The following is a 20,721-nucleotide window of genomic DNA, read 5'->3' as shown; positions in this document are numbered from 1 at the left end:
TTGATGAGATCTTCGATTCTCGTTTAGGTCATGTTGGCATATTTAATCTCTGTCATTGCTTTTCCTCAGGCATATTTAATCTCCGTCATTGCTTTGATTTTCCTTAGTTGAAGTTGTAAAGGTTTGTTATTCTATGGTAACTGTCTCTTTCTCTAAAGGGTGTAGGTGATAGAGAAGTTGGATTTATTGAAGGATTGATTCTGTTTGAATAGGAAGAAGGAATTTCCAGCTATAGGGTTACAGACGAAAAGGTGGCAAGATTTCGCCAGTGTTGTTGAGCTCAATAACATTGAACTACAATAGATTAGATTGACAGGGACAGTGTAGTGAGTTGCTATAACAGTTTATGACACGAACTGTTTACACAGCCCAAAGCATGGGTTGATAATGATGATCTTTTTAGAAGAAACAAGAAGTCTGTCATAATAGTTGGTATAGAAGTTACATAGAATTCAGAAAATTTGACCTTGGAGTAGGTCTATAATATACCACACAGGGAAAAACTTGACAGCATAGAGATCTAGTGAAACAGCACTAGCTAGACAGGAAAGTTTACATGACAAGAGTACTATTCGGAGTACATACGAAGGTTATTCCATAACCCAAAAGAAAGAGTGAGTAGAGTGCCCTCTAATCGTGATGGGAACTGTTTGGATGAGCCTTTTGTTCTGATAACTGACGCTCCATCCCGCACATACGACTTTCATACATTGTCTGGTGTGCTCGAAGTTTTCTGACTGCAGTTTGAGTTGTAGTTAGCTCTCTCTGTAGAGCTTCATTATGGTTCATGGTTCTTCCATGAGCTGACTCTAACTGTCGGATGCGAACAATATTCACTCCGATGTTTGCATCATTCTCCACGATTCGTTGGATAGCTGCCCTTCCTTGCTCATCATTGCGAGCAACCCGGCGAACCAGTATAGGAAGGATTTTGTCTGCTGAGCCTCCTTCGCTTAGGTTGTAGAAGCTTCGGTCCCCATTGTACGGAGAGAGTTGACCCTGTTCGAGGCTCCACCTATTCAGGTTTACTGCCCACAGAGGTGTTGGGCCTTGGAATCCAGGTCGAGGATTAGGATTTTGGATCGGAGTCACTAAGGGTAGGTTATTGGCTCCGAGGTCAGTGTCGGGGCCTTCTTGCATTTCTTCCCCAAATTCTTCTTCGTCCACAATCTCCTCAGGATCCTCCTCTGGATCATTCCCAATCCATCCTCCATCGCTTTGGTTCGGGTAGTAGGGGTCTCCGGGTAGATGGAATCCAACCATTATCTATACGAGAATAGGGTTAAGAATTTACTATAAACTAAAGCACATACTGAAGTATCAAAGTTTAAACTTATTGCATTTACCAAATACTCCTATAGTATTCTAAATGTTATGTTTGATTCAAAAAGGTTATGCTTTTGGTAAGTTTTTAGACTTGTTGTCCACTGCGGTTACTCCCTGGCATACGTTAGTCGGCTCTCGGACAAATATAGTTGATCAGGCTATATTCATCCCAGTTCCGATTACATGTTCCAAGGCATACCTGCACTGCACAACTCATCTATAATACTTCTATATTGTTTTCAATATGATACTGACCCTGTTATACGATGTATGCATGTATACTTTATAAAAATTTCATTTTAAAAGTATAACTCTAAGTCAGAGTGTTTTTGCCCAGTTGTGTTTATAGTTGTATATCAAAAATAAATGGTTTTGATATACTTAGTTCACTATAAACAAAGCTCTGATACCAATCTGTCACACCCCCAAACCTGAACGGCGGAAACGTTCGGGGGCAGAGGACGTCATGTACAGTATCACAACAATTGAATAGTAAAGAAAGTACACACCACCATAATATAAATATATTTGAAAAGTTTACATGATTGTATGTGTTACATGTTTAAATATCAAATACAATATGGTGATCCAAAATATGTTACTAACGCCAGCGCGTTAGTCTTCAAAAGTAGTTGCTACCTGATTTAGCGTTTTCCTGAGAATACAAGTTATTTCAAAGAAAAAGTGTCAACAATAAAGTTGGTGAGTTCATAAGTATATATTTGTATGCCATTAGAAAGTTTCGTGTTTGTTTTCCAGAAAATCCGATATTTTCTCATAAAAGGAGTTATGAATCTTTGTTTGTATAATATGGATGTATTGAACCAGGAAAAACCTATATTTTCCTAACAGTGGAGAGTAGTCTCAAATGTCCAAGACTATGATTTTGTAAGTAAATATGTCATACTTAAAATAATGATGCATAGTTTTATTAGTAAACAAAACTATAAGAAGTTTGTAATTTGGCGTAAAAGTAATTGTAATATTACTTTTCCCGCAAAAACATAAATACCATAATAATTGTCTATCCTGTGAGTTTTCATAACCGTACTATGATGGGTTTGCCTGCGGCGACGTTCTTCAGGCGTCGAAGCGATATGATATTTGTCACCCCGCGGACTGTAGCTAACAGTTAGGGCGCGGGATCATCAGTTCCGTATTGATCTATACACACGTATCACGTTCTCACAACAGAGACTCTGGTTATAAAACATGGCTTTCTAGTGGTACCTTGACAGGTATGGTGAAGACGATTGACTCACATATTCTCAATTAAGTCACGTATTTGGAAAGATATATGAATGATTTCTGAAATGATTACCCTTTCTACAGTGTTAACAAAGGCATAATAATGAGTTGCATTTTCTTATATAAACATGATGTTATAGTTGAAATGGTTACTCTTGGTATGATGTAGTATGCAGATATATAAATAAAACATATTTTTATTTATAAAACATATTGTACCCCATGAGGGTAAAGTTGTGATGTATGATGTTTCGTATGATAATAATTTCATAAGATAGTTAAAACAACAATATGAAAAGTATAGCAAAAGATTTTTGTTTCACACGAGTTTAACCGTGTGTTTACTTGTATTCCCCCCCCCCCCTTAAAAGCGTTTAAAAGCATTTAAAAAGCATTTGAAAACTTAGTGATAGGGGTATGAACTCACTTGGTTGAAGTGGTAGCTTGGAGAAGGTGAGACAAAGATCGAGCAGAACTTCGATTGGAGAAAGGTGATTTCTCGGGATTCTCGGGAATCTCGGGAGCGTAACACTTACTTCGAGACTTGGACATGCAAACTGGGATGGCTTCGAGGGGTTAAACGCAGAGCATAAGCACGAGGAAGAGAGGAATTGAGCATTAAACCCGGAACCCATTGGGTTCTATTTATAGGCTGAATTTGGGGTCTCACGTCGTGAGTTTTGCCAATTCACGTCGTGAGTTTGTCCCGATTCGCTCATGGCATGCGTCATCGTCAAGTGGCTCTGAAATGGTCAGTCAGACTGTTCACGTCGTGAACTTTAGTGTTCACGTCGTGAACTCTGAAAATTCTGACACAGCGTCGAAACTCGTGCCTCGAACTTCAGAAATTCATATCTTTCGCATACGAGCTCCGTTTTCGACGTTCTTTATATCCACGCGTAGGTGAGATTATGCTCTACAACTCTTGTTTAGACTTCACTGGCTAATTTTCACTTTATTTTTAATATTATATTTTTAACAGGCCGGGATAGGAAAAGTCCGTTAAAATTCCATAACTTCTTCATCCGATGTCCGTTTTCGTCAGACTTTTTACCGTTGTAATAACATTGATGAGATCTTCGATTCTCGTTTAGGTCATGTTGGCAAAAAGTCGCTCGATCTCTATTTCGAGTTTTTAGCTGTCTACTGCTATGTCCGAAACTTCGAAAAATCATAACTTCCTCATATGAAGTCAGATTAGGGCGTTCTTTTTATGTATGTTTACGGTTTTAGGATATATATGAATTTTATTTAGACACCTAAGGTTGAAAAGTATTTTATTCAAATTTCTCGTTTTATGCTTAACAGTGTTTTACCGATACCGTCGCGTATCTTCTATCGGTCATAACTTCTTCGTTATAACTCGGATTTTTGTGTTCTTTATATTTTTGGAAACCTTGTTACGATATCTACCACTTAGTATACTCAAACTGAGCTTTTCGAACATTTCATTTTTGACGTTATTCCTATTATATTAAGATAGGTTACCAAACTCGACTTTGTATCGTTACATTGATTCGAAATATCGGGTTGTTACACCATCTGTCTGAGGGTGATACGTTGTACTAAAATGCAGCTGAGTGCCCAGTTCCTCGGGGAACTTCTTTCAGAACCTGGATGTGAACCGAACATCCCTGTTAGAGACTACCGATATCGGGACCCCGTGTCTGGCCACCACCTCTCGCACATAAATATCCGCCAACTTCTATGCGGATATACTCTCAGAGATCGGAATAAAATGGGCACTCTTCGTCATTCTGTCTACGATCACCCATATGGTGTCCACACCCCTTGTCGTCCTCGGTAACTTCATAATGAAGTCCATAATGATCTCTTCCCACTTCCACATGGGAATGGGTAGCGTTTGAACCTTGACGTGAGGCCGTTGATGCTTGGATTTGACCTTCCTACAGGTCAAGCACCGCTCCACAAACCAGTCGATCTCCCGCTTCATGCAGGGCCTCCAGTAACTCATTCTCAAATCTCTATTCATTTTTGTAGCCCCAGGATGTACAGAGAACTTGGACTTGTGCGCCCCCCTCCAATATATTATGCCTCACCCCTCCAGTCGCCGGTACCCATACCCGACCACACTGTGTCAAAAGGCCACGACTATCCTTAACAAACAAAGGATATTGTCCCCGAATCCGCTCTATCTTCCAATTCTCCTTCTTCACCCCCTTTAACCTGAGCCTCCTTGATCATATCCAACAATGGAGAGATCACGATCATCCTCAAACAAACATTCCCAATCGGGGAACCTGCCGCCTTGCGACTCAAAGCATCGACCACCACGTTGGCCTTCCCGGGATGGTATAGATCTCACAATCATAGTCCTTCAGCACGTCCAACCACCTCCTCTGACACATATTGAGGTTCTGCTGATCCATCATATACTTCAAACTCTTGTGATTAGAATAAATGGTGCACCTCACTCCATACAAGTAATGCCTCCATATCTTAAGGGCAAACACCACTGTCCCCAATTTCAGGTCGTGAGTGGGGTAATTTGCCTCATGAGGCTTCAACTGCCTCGAGGCGTAAGCTATCACATGCCCCCTCTGCATCAGTATCACACCTAACCCTGAAATAGATGCGTAACAGTACACCACAAATCATCTAACCCCTCGGGTAGGACTAGAATCGGAGCCTCGTATAACCTCCGTCTCAGGGTCTCAAAAGCCAACTGCTGATCCGTACCCCCATCGAAATTTCACATTCTTTTAGGTCAAGCGATTCAAGGGCACAACAATCATGGAGAAATCCTGGATAAATCTCCGATAATATCCCGCTAGACCTAAGAAGCTACGGATCTCGTAAGCATTCTTCGATACTTCCCATTGCATCATTGCCTCAACCTTAGCTGGATCAACCGAAATACCCTCCCGGTTGATTATGTGCACCAAAAACTGTACGTCCCGCAGCCAAAAATCACACTTTGAGAACTTGGCATACAAACTCTCCGCCGTCAGGGTCTCCAATACCTCCCTCAGATGCTGCTCGTGCTGCTCCTTGGTCTTAGAGTATACCAGGATATCATCAATAAAAACGATCACCGACCGATCTAGCATCGGTCTACATTCCCTGTTCATGAGATCCATGAACGTTGTTGGGGCATTGGTGAGCCCAAATGGCATCACCACAAACTCATAATGCCCATACCGAGTCCTAAAATTTGTCTTCGGTATATCCTCATCCCGAATCCTCATCTGATGGTATCCCGACCGAAGATCAATCTTGGAAAACCAAGACGCACCCTGTAGTTAATCGAACAAATCATCGATCCTCGGTAGCGGATAACGGTTCTTCACCGTTAGTTTGTTCAACTCTCGATAATCAATGCACATCATGTGTGATCCATCCTTCTTTTTCACAAACAAGATCGGAGCTCCCCACTGGGAACTGCTCGGACGGATATACCCCCGGTCTAGCAGCTACTAAAGCTGCGTAGATAACTCATGCATCTCGGGCGGTGCTAGCCGGTATGGTGCCTTTGCTATCGGAGCGGCAGCTGGCACAAATCAATGTGAAACTCAACCTTCCTCTCCGGAGGCACTTCTGGTAACTCTTCGGGAAAAACATCCCGAAATTCATGTACAACCGGCACACTACCCACATCTGTCATGGTCTCCACCCTCGTATCCGATATATAAGCCAGAAATCTCGTACATCCCTGCTACAGAAATCTCTTTGCCCTCGCATCCGAACAGAGGGTCGGCCCCTGCGAGGCCCTCTTACCATGTATAACCAGTTCTCCCCCACTTGGGGTTCGAAACCTCACTAACCGGCGCGCAGTCGATCATGGCCCCATTGACCTCAACCAATCCATCCCGACAATCACTTTCAGCCCTCACAACGGCATCGGAACCAATTCAATGTGAAACCTCTCTCCAAGCACATTCAGGACATAGTCCTGATACACCCTCTCAGCACTCACAGTGTAGTCATCAACAATCTCTACCTCAAGCGGGGAATCCAAAGTTCCCGGTGCATCCTGAAACTTCTTGCTAAGTGCAAGAGACACGAAAGATTGGGTAGCGCCCGAATCAAACAAAACATGAGCCGAAATACCATTGACCAAAAAGGACCCTATACATAAACACAATGCACATATAAGCAATACAAATAAATAAAGAGCAGAGAAGAATAAACACATATCAGCCACAACGTCTGGCTGCTCGAGCCTCCTCGTTAATCAGCTGAAATGTGCGGCTCTTCACCGCTGGAGCATCCGCCTTACCAGGGCGGTCATCAGTAATCCTCATCATGGCGGGCGCAGGCGCCACCACTGCTCCTCCCCCTCCCTGCAACCTCGGACAATCGGCCTTTTTATGACCAGTCTGGTTGCAGTGGAAACATATCAAGCCTTACTTGGGGCAGTCCCTGCTCATGTGGCCCGACTGACCACATGTATAACACACCGGGTTCGTCCCCCGGCAAGCTCCCCCAGGAGATCTCCCACACTTGGCACACCGGCCACGGCCCTACTGGACCCTACTGGATAAATCTGAGGTCTTAGGCTTTTTAGCCTGACCTACTGCTGCATGTGCCTACTCAGGCTTCCGGTTGGTGCGAAAATCCAACTCCATATACCGCTCACGAGCCTTCTCCACCATCTCATTACGGGTTTTGCACCCTATACAGCTCACAAACTCTCGAATATCATCCCTCAGCATAGAATGATATCTCGTCCTCCTCATGTCCTCATCGCTAGCATACTGTGGAATCAACAATGCTCGCTCCCGAAACTTGGCGGTGATCTCCGCCATAGTCTCGGTAGTTTGTTGGAGCTCCTGGAACTCCTTCACCATCCGTTTCACCTCAATAGCCAGTGCAAACTCCAAGTTAAATTGCCGAACAAACTCGGCCCATGTCAAATCAGCCACACCGGCTACTCCCACCTGGCTGGTCACCTCTCCCCACCAATCCTGGGCTCTGTCCCTCAATATACAGGAAGCAAAACCCACATTCGCCGCATCAAGGCAAGAACTCGTGCATTGGGCGTTCTCAATGTCCGCCACCCAGCGTCGACTAACAATGGGGTCCCTGACCCCGAAAAACTCCGGCGCTCCACACGCCTTGAACTCCCGAAACGAGGGAGTTTGGGCCCCGACCTGGCCCGCAACAATCTCGGATCTGAATGACCTGAGCCTCTCCTCCATGATCTCCATCATACCCTCCTTGACTATCCCAAAGATCACTGGGGTCACGTCAAGGATGCCCTTCGTAACCTCGGCTGCAATGATCTCGCACAACCTCTCATCAATGGGCTCGGTACCGCTGCCCAATCCGGATCCAGACCCTGATCCTGATCCTGATCCCCCTCTCCAAAATCATGTCATCACCATGCTGAACTGAAATGTCATAAACCATAATCATTAGGACATCTATATAGGGGATATTCCCACACCGGTCCTCCTTAGAGCTGTCAGATCTAGTATTAGTTCGGCTACAAGTCTTGTGCTTTCAGTAGTATGGGCGCAATAATACCTTCCACACCTACATGTACCTTTCCCCAAAGCTCTACCTGATAACTCCAATTCGTCCCAAAATATATCATATACCATAAACCACCGCATAACCCAAATCCCAGGCTGTCCTAAGATTTGCTCTACCCACATCAAACAGACCAATCATAACAGGTTTCCTTTATGCATGCAAATTATACACAGAAAAGGATCAAATAGACTTTCAAATAAGAGATTCTACCCTAGGACCACAACCAGACAAGGAACAAGAAATAAGGCCAAATCAATCATTCTAAGGCTATAAGCTCCTAACCATATACAATTTTAAAAGCATACACATAGCAAGTTCCATACGATTATCACAGCTCAAATATCAGTATAACATGGATACCATATTGGGGAACTACTTACTTTGCTCGGCCAATCACGCGCGTTACACTCTCCTCTTTTCCAATCTCAAAAGTTTTTAACTTTTTGTTTTTTTGAAAACAATTTTACCATTTCCTTAGTTTGAGTCCTGACACACCTGTGAGTGTGCCTGAATCCCTCAAACCAAGGCTCTGATACCAACTTGTAACGACCCAATTTTTCAAAATAAAATTTTCATTTTTAATTATCCAAAACACAATTCCATCATCTACAAAACTAGTTACAATTGTTTTCAAAACTATATCAAATACAACTTTATTTCCAAATATCAGAGTGTCCCATAAAATGCCCGAGTGAGAGTGCACGCCGCACCATCAAGCCTTGCCTTTACCCTTTGGCTCAGATGTACCTGAAACAAATCCACAAACTGTAAGCTAATTCTTAGTGTCTCCCCCAGAGCATACCCCACACACAATCCACATAACACATATCATATTAGCTATAAAGCTACACATATCACATAAGCCATGCATACAACATATAAGGAAACCATGGAAACCCTCCGGGGTCTTACACCTAATGCCACGGGAACCCCCACGTGGTTTTATTTGCCATGGGAACCCCCACATGGTCTTCCTACCTTGGGAACCCCCACAAGGTCTTCCTGCCATGGGAACCCCCACCAGGTCTTCACTACCAAACAAGACATAATGCAAACTATACAAGCAGATATACTAGGATGCCATAGAAACCCTTCAAGGTCTTATACCAAATGCCACGGGAACCCCCATGTGGTCTTCCATGCAAATTTCATACTATCATATCACATAATCAATCAACAATCCGCATCACATAAAATGGGGTGACCTTGGTGCCTTAGACCTATTGGTATGGTGAGAAGACTCACCTTGTCTGTTGAATCCGAAAGTTTCTCTCCTAACAGTCCGTAACCACCCGTGCTGAACAATAATAACATTAATCAAGGTTAGGACTGAACACAATCCAATTGAAGAGTCCAAACTCCAAGTCCTTTCTTAATGACCCAAAAGTCTTCATTTGTTATTGGGCCCAAAGTCCATGTCTAATTATCATTAATGGGCCTCATAGCCCAATAAGGCCCAACCATAGAAACCATGGCCCAAAACAGATAAGTTGGCCTACCAATCCAAAACATGACCAGGCCCAATGACTAATCAAGGCCCAAAAGCTTACAAGCCCAAAACAAGTCCAAATCCATCTGTTGTGCGTACGCCTAGCATATAACCCTGGTACGCGCAGCGTACTGAGTCCCTCGGTCGTACGCGTTGCGTACGCTAAGTTACGCCCAGCGTACTAACAAATTAAACACTTTCTTCCATTAAGTGCTTAATACTCGATTTTCTCACGTCCAATAGTCAGATCTAAGCTCATTAAGACGTCCTAGGGCATAAAGTTGACAACTTTATGCCTTTCCATGTCTCATATATTCCCAACAACCCATTAAGACCTTTCCAAGGGTCTTGATCCATGCATGAGGTCAAAACACCCATCAAGACTTCATTTTTATGCTATGAATGGACCAAAGGACCTCAGATCTATCCTTTTTAGCCTCTGGAGTTGCTCAACTCTCAAGAGGAGGCCCAAAACCAACTAAAGGGACAAAATAGAAAACCCTAGCTAGATCTAATGAATAAGATGGAAAGATCAAAGCGTTATACCTCCAGAAGCTCCTTAAGGTGAACTAGATGTAGATTCTTGAAGCCCAAAGCCACTCCAAGCTTGCTTTAGCAACTCCTCCTTCTTGAATGGACACAAAAATGGCCACAAATGCACTCCTTAAGCTCAAAACACACTCTCAAATGATTCTAGGGTTTTTAGGGACGTTTGAAGGTGAGAGAGGATGGTTAGGGTGGAGCTCAAATGAGATAAGGATGCTTATATAGGTCTCAAGTCCGGAATATTAGGGTTTGCACACCCGTCACATACGCCCCACATATTCTTGGTACGCCCAGCGTACGTGCTGACCCTCCACGTTCATTTATTCGTGGTACGCTAAGCGTACTTAAGGGACATAAAATGCAATATTAAAAACTTCAAGGGCTATAATGGAAATACCTGAATTGGAGTGTTACAACAATCTTTGTTAATAATTGCTATTTTAGATTTATTCGAAATTAAACTGTGAATTATCAAAATGACTGAATTTATTTTCTTTGTAATCAGGTAGAATTGATGGCAAATTTTATGATGGAAAGAGGATTCAAAAAAGCATTTCATTTGCTTACAAAAGAAATTTCAGTATTTAAAATCAATTGGTGGTTAAAAAACAAGTTTGAGGAAAATGTAGTGGCATTAATGAGACATATGGAATGTTTTCAAGGACAGGCTCAGAGCAGATGGGATTGTGATATTGAGAAGGATCAAAAGGAACAGAAAGAAAAATTAACAAAACTAAGATTAAAGTATCTCACAAAACTGCTACTGAATGACATCAACTTAAATAGAAAAAAATAGTTGATGAAGGAATGCAATTTGATAAAAAAAAACAGAAGAAGAGAAAAAAAACATTGGTGAAGAATGCAATGCAGAAGTATAAGGAAAGATTTAAGCTCATGAAAGATGTTTAGAAATTTCAAAAAAAAATGGAACAAACAAGATAAAAATGATTTATGTACCTTTTATTTTGAAAACAATTTGACTTTTTTTTCTGTTTATTATTATTATTATTATTATTATTATTATTATTATTTATCATGGGGTACTGATGAATCTACTGCTTAGATATATGATAATTTCAACATTATATTACTATGAATGTTAAAAATTTATAATGAAATATCAATGTTTTATATAAAAAATTAAGCTGACAACAGAAGAACAAAAACAAGTTGTGAATCATGGAATGTAGAACTATGAGGAAAGGTTTCAGTTGATTGGTGAAGACTAATAAATAAATATCTACTGCTTTTATTTTTATAAATGCTTAGCTGCTATTGAAGACTTCTATCTAGTTGAACAAATATGGTGTTTATGATGTTTTTATTTTCGGTAATGTTTTCACACATGATGAACATGTTGGAATCATATATTTTCTTAGCTAAATATGAATTACTAGTTAATTGTTCATGTTGATAAAAAAATTATTAAGAAAACTAATGTTTATCATAACTTTGACAATTGTGAATGTTTAAATTAAAAGAAAATGACTAAAGTATTAAGCTGCGAATTGAAATTTTGAAATTTAAAAAAAAAAAGATAAAATTTTTCAAAAACATTTGTATTAGTACTGATGAATCTACTGTTTACATATATGAGAATTTCAACATTACATTACAATGAATGTTAAAAATTTATAATGAAATATCAATGTTTTATATAAAAAATTAAATTGTATATAAAGGAATCTACAATCCATCTTTTATTTAAAATGTGATTTTTCTTAAATATATGTTATAGAATTTAAAATAATTTTAATGAACAATGTATATACTATTATTTTTATTGTAATCTTTTACATGATATATAAATTTTATTTTTTTAAATATTAAACTTTGAACAAATTATTTACTAATAATACTTAAAATATTTGAAACAAATACTTAAAAAAATTAATTGAAATGATATAATTAGGAAAAATTCAAAAATAGAACAAAATTTACAAAGACCAAAGTTGAAGAAATAATAAACGTTAAACTAAATAATTGTTAAAATACAAAATATCAATATTGTAGTTATGTTAAAACAAAAAGAATCCAAATTATTATATTAATAAATGACATGTGCCACTTTTGTAAATAAAACAAATTTATTAGGGTTTTACGGATTTGGGTAAATAACAAATAAAAAAAACTCTCATTAAAAGCTAATACCTATATTTATATAATATATTTTGTACTTTTCAAATAGAATATGGGTTATTCATGTAATACTAAAAAATAGAAAAAGGCGGTTGCAGCATAGTAATAATAAAGAACTCATCAGAAAACATCTCATCAAAAACCGACTAGTCTCATTCATTTCTTATCATATCCCTAATTTACCTTTTTTCAAAAAAAAAAAAAAAAAAAAAAAAAAAAAAAAAAAAAAACTCACATTCAGAAACCTTCATTTCAAACACTCGATCTAAACAACATCGACCGATTCTTCAAAAATCAAACAAAAGATGTCTTCAGAATCTAAAGGAACTACATCAACTACAGATTCTTCAGAAAAAACAATACCCAAAGAAGAAAAAAAGAAGAAAACCCTGGAGAAACAACAACTAGAAGCAAAAAAAGTTTCAAGTCTCAAATTGAAGATTTCGACAACAGAATCACAACATCTAACAATCAAAAATGTCGAAACGGAAAAACAAAGTGCTTCCGAAAGAATTTCTCCAAAAGCAAAACCTACATGGAAGATAAGAGTCAAAACGAACGAAGTAACACAAGGTATTTTATTTCAAAACTTATAACAATGTTTAACGAAACATGCATTCTGTTTTATAATGTTCAAATAAATATAAAATACACTGTTACAAAAACATTTAAAACAAACGTCATCTTAATCTATGTTATTTTGTACATATATGATATGTTAAAAAGTGAACATATCATTACAAACTCAGATTTGATTTAATACAAATGAAAATGTTAAATTATTAGAAAAATATGTATATAAATGATTTTATTACAGGTTTAATGTTAAATGGTATATATGATTCTAATATATTTTAATATGATACTATTAGGTTGACTATAAATAATTTAATTAAACTGTGAATATAAAAATATAAATGTTATTTTCATATTTTAGAGAATGAAAATGTGTATATATGTTTTTTTAGAATGTGAATGTAAAAATTATATGTCATTTAAATATATTTTAGAAAGATAAATATGAATGATGACTCATATTAGTATTTGACTGTATACATCAAATTATTAAACTGTGAATTTTAAAAAAATAAATGCATTCTATTATACTAAAAAATGAATTCAAATAATCAAAATGTATATTAATATTTAGTAATTGCAAAATTATGTAATTAAAATATATTAAACAATTAATATATGAATTGATGCAAGATATGCCATTTGCAGGAGAGAATACAACACCTGTAATGACAAAGAGTATAATCCAAAAGATTAAAGGATTGCCTGTTCATCAGTCAGAAGAAAAGAAACATTCTACAGTGGAAGGTAAAACATGATTATAAAAAAAATATTTGAATTATAATAATATTCTACTTCATATGCTTTTTGGTTTTGATTTTTAATTGAATAACAGAAACAGATGTAAATAAACAAATTCAAAACATATTATTTGATCTTCAAAGAACAGAAGAAATGGAAAAAAAAAAAGGTAAAATAAAAATTAAACTATGAGAGTATAAATAATAGCTTACACTATGAATGCACAATATGTACGTACATTTAAGGTGTGAATATATTTTTGTATATGTACATATGTATCTATGTACATATTTATGTATGTAAATACATACATATATACATATGTATATTCACACTTTAAATGTATGTATCTACATACATACATATATACATATGTATATTCACAGTTTAAGTATATGTACATATGCATGTATGTACATATCTATGTATATATACACATATATGTATATTTATATACAAATGTATGTACATACATATGTAGATATGTATATATACATACGTATGCACGTATGTATGTACATACATACATATGTACATATGTATATGTATGAACTATGTATATTCGCAATCCAAATTTATATACATACATATGTAAATACATACATATGTATATTCACAATCTAAATTTATATACATACATATTTACATACATACATATGTATATTCACAGTTTAAATGTATGTATGTACATATGTACATACATTCATATGTATATTCACAGATTAAATGTATGTACATACGTACATATGTGCATATTTACATATGTATATCTATGTATGTACAAACATACATATGTACGTACATGGATATGTACATACAATGTAATTACATATATTTAAATATATTAAACATTCTATTCAAAAATGTTTCATTTTTTTAATAACCACTTAAACTGTGAATATACTTAAAATTCTTTTAAATTTATTTCGATTATACATATATACAAATTGTAGAATCAGACAATGGATCATCAGACAATGATAAGGACATGACAAAGGCATTGGTTGTTGTGGAAAACAAAGAAGAAGGAGATGCATATAATGACAAAATTCATGCAAAAATACCAACAAGGAAAATAAAGAGATGCAAAAAACAAGAAGAAGAACAAGGTCTGAAACATCTACCAAGAAAGATGAAGAAACACAATGTATAACAAAATTCATCAAAAAATATTTTTTGATAAACTATCTTATTAAATATTACTAAAATTTTAATATGTTTTATAGTTCAAAAATATACAAGGAAAAGAAACACAAGCACAAAGCAAGAAGATAGCACAGTATAAGATACCACAGAAGATGAAATTGAAGGTATTAACATATATATATATATATATATATATATATATATATATATATATATATATATGTTGATAGTACAGAAGATGAAATTGAAGGTATTAATATATATATATATATATATATATATATATATATAATATTATATAAAATATTTTTGTTAATACTTTTTTTTAATCTTATTAGCAAAACCAAGAAAAAAAAAGAGGTAGAAAAAATAAATATAAACAAGATGATGATAATGATGATGAAAACTTCCCACCATTGAGAACAAGAGTGACAACAAAAGCATTGTACACTACTGGTAAATCTCTAAGCAGGGAACATAAAGAATGTTTAGAAACATTAGGTTTCAAGGCAATATCAGAAACATCACTTGATACAATTCCATCAGTTCTAGCACATTTTGTTGTTCAAAGATATAACCCTACTTCAAACTGCATTGATTTAAGGGACATACAACTGATGATAAATGAAGAAAAAATTCATCAGATCCTTGGAATACCAAAAACAGGAATAGATTTATCTATTGTGAATGAGTGTGAGGAAGACAATGAGATTATTGTCCATTGGAAAGAACAACATCCTGATGTAACACAATCACAACAAACTCTTTGTGAACTTATAGAAGCCTCAGAAGTTGCAGATGAAATGTTTTTGTTAAATTTCATCACATTGTCTGTGAATACAATGATAGAGAAAAAATCTTGTGGATGTTTACAAACAAGCATTACAATGAAGATCGCAGCAATTGAAGACTGGAAAAATATAATTTGGTGCAAATATATTAGTGATGCATTGCCACATAATAGGACTTCATGGAAACCAATAAACAAAAGTGTCTACTACGTTGGGCCACTTACATTCTTGCTTGTAAGTAAAATTTAAATTAAATTGTATTGGATATCATCAAAGTGATTAAAATAAATAGCATTTTAATTTGTTACAAAATAATTCACAGCTTCTCTATCTGCATTCCACTGGTTTTCAAAACCAATACGTCAACCGAAAAATAAGACCAATATTCTACTGGAATTATGGAAAAATTAAATCAAGGTAAAACATTGAAAAAGCTCAATGTCAGTTAGGATTGGTCACATTGGTTGAGGATATTGATTTGATACAATACAAAGATGAAGAAGATGTTGACTTTGTTAAAGAAAAAGGAAAAGGAAAACAAGTTGAAAAAGATGCAGATACAGAAGAAAATGATGACATTGGTGCAGAGGTAATAATGAAACTTACCCTATTAAGCTGTGAACTGAATATTAAGTTGTGAACTGATTTTTATAAAAATCTTCCTATAAACTAACAATAATTTAATACTTATTGCAGAACTATTGTCTTTTGATAGAAAGTGAGTTTAAAACCATTTTGGATTGTAGAAACAGAATTCAAAAAACATTGCGGCATGCACTTCAAAAATATCCAGATGATAGAGAACTATGTGGATGGTTTGAAAGATTTGTGAACATTGAAAAAATGTTTAACAAAAATATTGGCGAATCATCAAGAACAAGAGAAAAAGAAAATGAAAATGAGACAGGTGAAAAAGAGTTTGAACATCACTTAGAAACACAAAAAGGTGAAGAAAATGCTACAATAGAAACAGAATAAGATAATCCAAACTTTGAAGAAAATATGTCAAACACACCAAATATGGAGGCTGAACAAAAGGATTTTCTTACCAATAAATCTCAAGGAGAAGGTAATATGAAAAACAAAAATATAACTTAAAAACAAACTTAAATTTTCAATTAAAATGACTACTATACAATACATCTTACAAAAACAACAAACAACAAAGAAGAAAAGGGAAACGAAAAAAACATACTTGAAGAAAAGAATGATCAAGGAAAAGGAAAAGAAAAAGTTTATAAAAGATCAAAGAGGACAACAACTAAAATAGAGCCTTACCAATCACCTTACATGAGGCGGACAGTTAAAATGAGAAAAAAGTTAGAAGCTGTTGAGACAAGGATTTCAAAATCCATATTCTCACTACAAAAGGATCACAAGTAAGTGAATGGTTTTAATATAAATAATATTTAAAAACTTAATTAAATTTAATTGTATTAAGCTGTGAATAAAAATGTAAATATGAACAAAACTAAAATAAAAACAATTATTTTTAACTATTATTATTTTTTTCTTGATAAAAACAAACACTAATATCAGTATTCACAACTTAATGTTCACAACTTAATAAAATAAAATTTAATAATTTTATATTAATCAAACAGGGAAATAATATTTGAAACAAAACATGAGCATAAAGTAGAAAAGATATTTTTTGAAACATTAATACCAAGTGAATGGATCCACCCAAAAGTAATCGAATGTTGGTTGTTGTTATTGAATGATGAAGAGAAACGTAAAGCAAATACAACACCATTATGCTTCCACTTCCCAACAGGAATGGTGGTAAGAAATATTTTAAAATATAAGTATAAAATTTTAATATTGATATAAAATAACTAATGTTAATTTAATAAAATAACATTTTTATTTTTTCCAAGAGCAATGAAATGTTGGATAGGGATACAACATATGATAAGAGATTGGAAAAGTTTGAAGAAAAAATGAATGAAGCCATGAAGAACTACCACATCTGAAGGATTTTAAAAAATTTGGAATTATAAGAAAAAACTATTTATTACTTTTTATTATAATTATATTTTATATATGCAAATATTTATATTAAGGTATTAACAATTTCAACTATATTATTAATGCATATATTCTTCCCAATACCACACAAAAAGCACTACTACATCATTTGTTTTAATTTGCAAAAATGTAGTGTACATCTGATTGACAATGAAAAAACCACAAAAAGATATTGTGCATACTTATGGAATGTTGTCATATTATTTGGTGAGTATTAATTAATAACTTAGCAAAAAAATCAAATGTTTTCTATTAAATCCTAAACTGTGAATTTTATATCTTATTATCCTTACTGATAAATTTTTTGAATACAATTCAATTTCATGATATCGTACTTGATTGATAAAAAACACCCAAAAACAGACGATTTAATAAAGAAGAAAGTTGTGATTTTTAAACTGAAGTGGTGGACAGAAAACAACATGAACGACAATGGAGTTATGTTGATGAGACTTATGGAAACTTTCAAGGGACAAGGGCCAAATAACTGGGATTCTGAGATTGAAAAAGATCAAAAGCAGTAAAAAACACAATTAACAAAGCTTCGATCAAAATATGTTACAAAGATCTTGGTGAATGATATCAATATCCATAGCAACAAGATAACAGAAGAAAGTCTTGAGTTTGAAAAGCTGACAACAGAAGAAGAAAAACAAGTTGTGAATCATGGAATGCAGAACTATGAGGAAAGGTTCCAGTTGATTGGTGAAAACTAAAAAATAAATATCTAATATTATTAAGTAAAAACTAAAAGATAAAAATTTTCAAAATCTCTCAAATAGATCCTGCATCCATATTTTTGCCATTTGTACACATTTCTTTTTCTTTTGCTTGTCTTTCCAAACGCTCACATGACTTACTATTGTGACCAATAACATTTTGTTTGCATATGGAACAAAACCTTTTTTGTTTAATTGATTCAGTAATGGCTTTTTCTCTAGCTCCTTTCAACCTCTTACATGTACCACATCCTTTATTACTTATGTCATCTGAAGGGTTTCCAATATCATAAATAAATGGCTTCTTCACTCCATAGGATGACTCAACAAACTCAGAAATATCTTTTCTTTTCAACAATGAATCTAAACAACTTGACGCAGAACAAACATCATCAACTTTCAACTTTGCTTCTTTACTGAGCTCAAAAAACTCCTTAAGCTTATCCGCATCTTTACTCAAAATAGACACACTTTCTTCCACAAAACTCAAAACCTGACGAGAAAGAGAATAATATAACAATGATGATGATGATGAGGCCTCATCACTTGAATATTCCTTCATAAGAACCTCAGATGGAATTACACCTTTGCACAATATACCATACTGAAAGAACAATGAACAAGAGCATTCAAAACTTGATTCCTTTTTGTCATTAACAACTTGTCCAAAATAAACATAAACAAAAATATTAATAATTCACAACTTAAAATTTGAAAAACAAAAATTAAAAAAAATATATATAATTTACCTTGAAAAAAAAATTCTTTTCTGGAACAACAAATTCACACTCACTTTCTCAATCTTCTTCATTAACAACTTTTGGAGTAGACCCCGTAATATCTTTACGTTGCATAACAACAAATCTATCATAAAATTCTTCATTTGTAACACTGTGTTGCGAACATGAAAATACAGATTGTTCAATTTCTTTCTTCACTTTTATGAAAACTTCATTAGTATACATATCAGTAGCATGTTCCATAATTTTTAGTGAAATTTTACTTTTAATCTTGAAAATATTGCTAAGATGGTCTAAGAAACATTGATTATGTATTTGCCTGTCCATAACTGAATCAAAAGAAGCGAAGAACTTAACCAATGAATTACCCCAGTGAGCAACTTTGTTGAATACAAAATTCATGCTCTCTGACCTAGAAGTGGTCCTCATCAAACCAGACAATGACATGTCTCTAAAATATGCTGGAATCCAACTTTCTCTCATATCAAACATTTTCGAAAACCATGAAATCTCTTGGAGCTTATAATCTTCAATAAAACTTTTCCATCTAATATCAAAATCAGAAGCATCTATCCTAGAATTCCAAATCAGCTTATTGAAACGTTTCTTGAATTTCATATCATTAGAAAGTTCAGGAGATACCTAAAGAACACATGCATAAAAAACATATATAAGATAATAAACTATAAAAAGATGATATAATTATTAAAATAGTAATAACATATACAATAAAATTTATATAAAATGGTATTATTCACAACTTAAAAACATACTAAAAGGTGAATATTTAAAAATAAAAAAATAAACAAAAAAATTCACAACTTAATAAACATATAATAATTGGCATAATGAAAATGAACTAAAAATAATATAATTTAACAAAATTCAAATCATAAACAAAAAACATAAAAATTCACAACTTAACAAAAACAGATAACATTTTAAAAAAACAAAATATAACAACAAAAATATATAATGATGATATATACAAAATAAATAGTCTAAAAATTAAAAATACATACCTTAGAAGGCAAATTTTGGGTTATGTGCCACATACATAACCGATGACGTGAATCAGGAAATATTATCTCAATTGCAATTTTCATTGCTGCATCTTCATCAGTGAGAAAAACAGTAGGCTGTTTACCAAAAGTCTTCAAAAAAGTTTTAAGGAGCCATAAATAAGACTCTGTAGTTTCACTGCTCAAAAGATCAACTGCAAAAGTAACACTCTTTCTATGGTTATCAATTCCTGTGAAAGGAACAAATACCATACGATACCTAAAAAATAAATATATAACAAAAGTTAAATATAAAAACAACAAAAGAAAATAATATAAGAAAACAAAATATAAAAAAAATTACTTGTTCGTCCGAAAAGTAGCATCAAAAGAAACAACATCACCAAATTCTCTATAATTCGCCTTTGCAGCTTCATCAGCCCAAAAAAGTGAAACCAACTTTCCCTTATCACATATAAACTCAAATGTAAGGCTTGGATCCTCTATCATTTTATTTAAATACTTATCAACTACCATCTGTGCATCATCCTTTTCAATAAAACAATTCACTTTTCAAGATTGATTCTTGTAGTCAACAACAGTCCCTCCAACATTGTTTGAGCCTCTTAATTCTTGCATTATCCTGTATGCTTTCATTGGACCAATCTTTACCCTTCCCATCTTCTCAATGAATTCTTGAGCAGGATTGTCCAATTGTCTGTTAGACTT

At 34.6% G+C, this 20,721-nt stretch overlaps 1 protein-coding gene across 1 annotated transcript; it reads right to left on the bottom strand.

The window, feature by feature from the left end:
- Positions 1-18,306: 18,306 nt before the first annotated feature.
- Positions 18,307-20,529, bottom strand: LOC145111352 (protein FAR1-RELATED SEQUENCE 4-like). Its single transcript, XM_079047637.1, has 4 exons — positions 20,357-20,529; positions 20,014-20,272; positions 19,360-19,633; positions 18,307-18,911 (listed from the first exon to the last, which is right to left on the bottom strand). Exons 1-4 carry the CDS (start codon positions 20,527-20,529, stop codon positions 18,307-18,309), a joined length of 1,311 nt encoding a protein of 436 aa, XP_078903763.1.
- Between the last annotated feature and the right edge of the window lie 192 nt (positions 20,530-20,721).

The sequence above is a fragment of the Lactuca virosa genome, chromosome 5 (assembly GCF_052849685.1).
Source record: "Lactuca virosa cultivar CGN04683 chromosome 5, Lactuca_virosa_CGN04683_v6, whole genome shotgun sequence".
Lineage (NCBI taxonomy): Eukaryota > Viridiplantae > Streptophyta > Magnoliopsida > Asterales > Asteraceae > Lactuca > Lactuca virosa.
Note: the sequence above shows the minus strand (reverse complement) of the source record. Positions and strands in the feature narration are given on the sequence as shown.

Excerpts from the sequence above, each read along its gene's own strand:
- LOC145111352 (XM_079047637.1), bottom strand. The coding sequence starts at position 20,529 with ATGGTAGTTGATAAGTATTTAAATAAAATGATAGAGGATCCAAGCCTT. Across the intron at positions 20,273-20,356 it reads GCTACTTTTCGGACGAACAA|GTATCGTATGGTATTTGTTC; the intron begins GTAATTTTTTTT and ends TTTATTTTTTAG. Across the intron at positions 18,912-19,359 it reads CAACAAAGTTGCTCACTGGG|TTGTTAATGACAAAAAGGAA; the intron begins GTAATTCATTGG and ends ATTTTGGACAAG.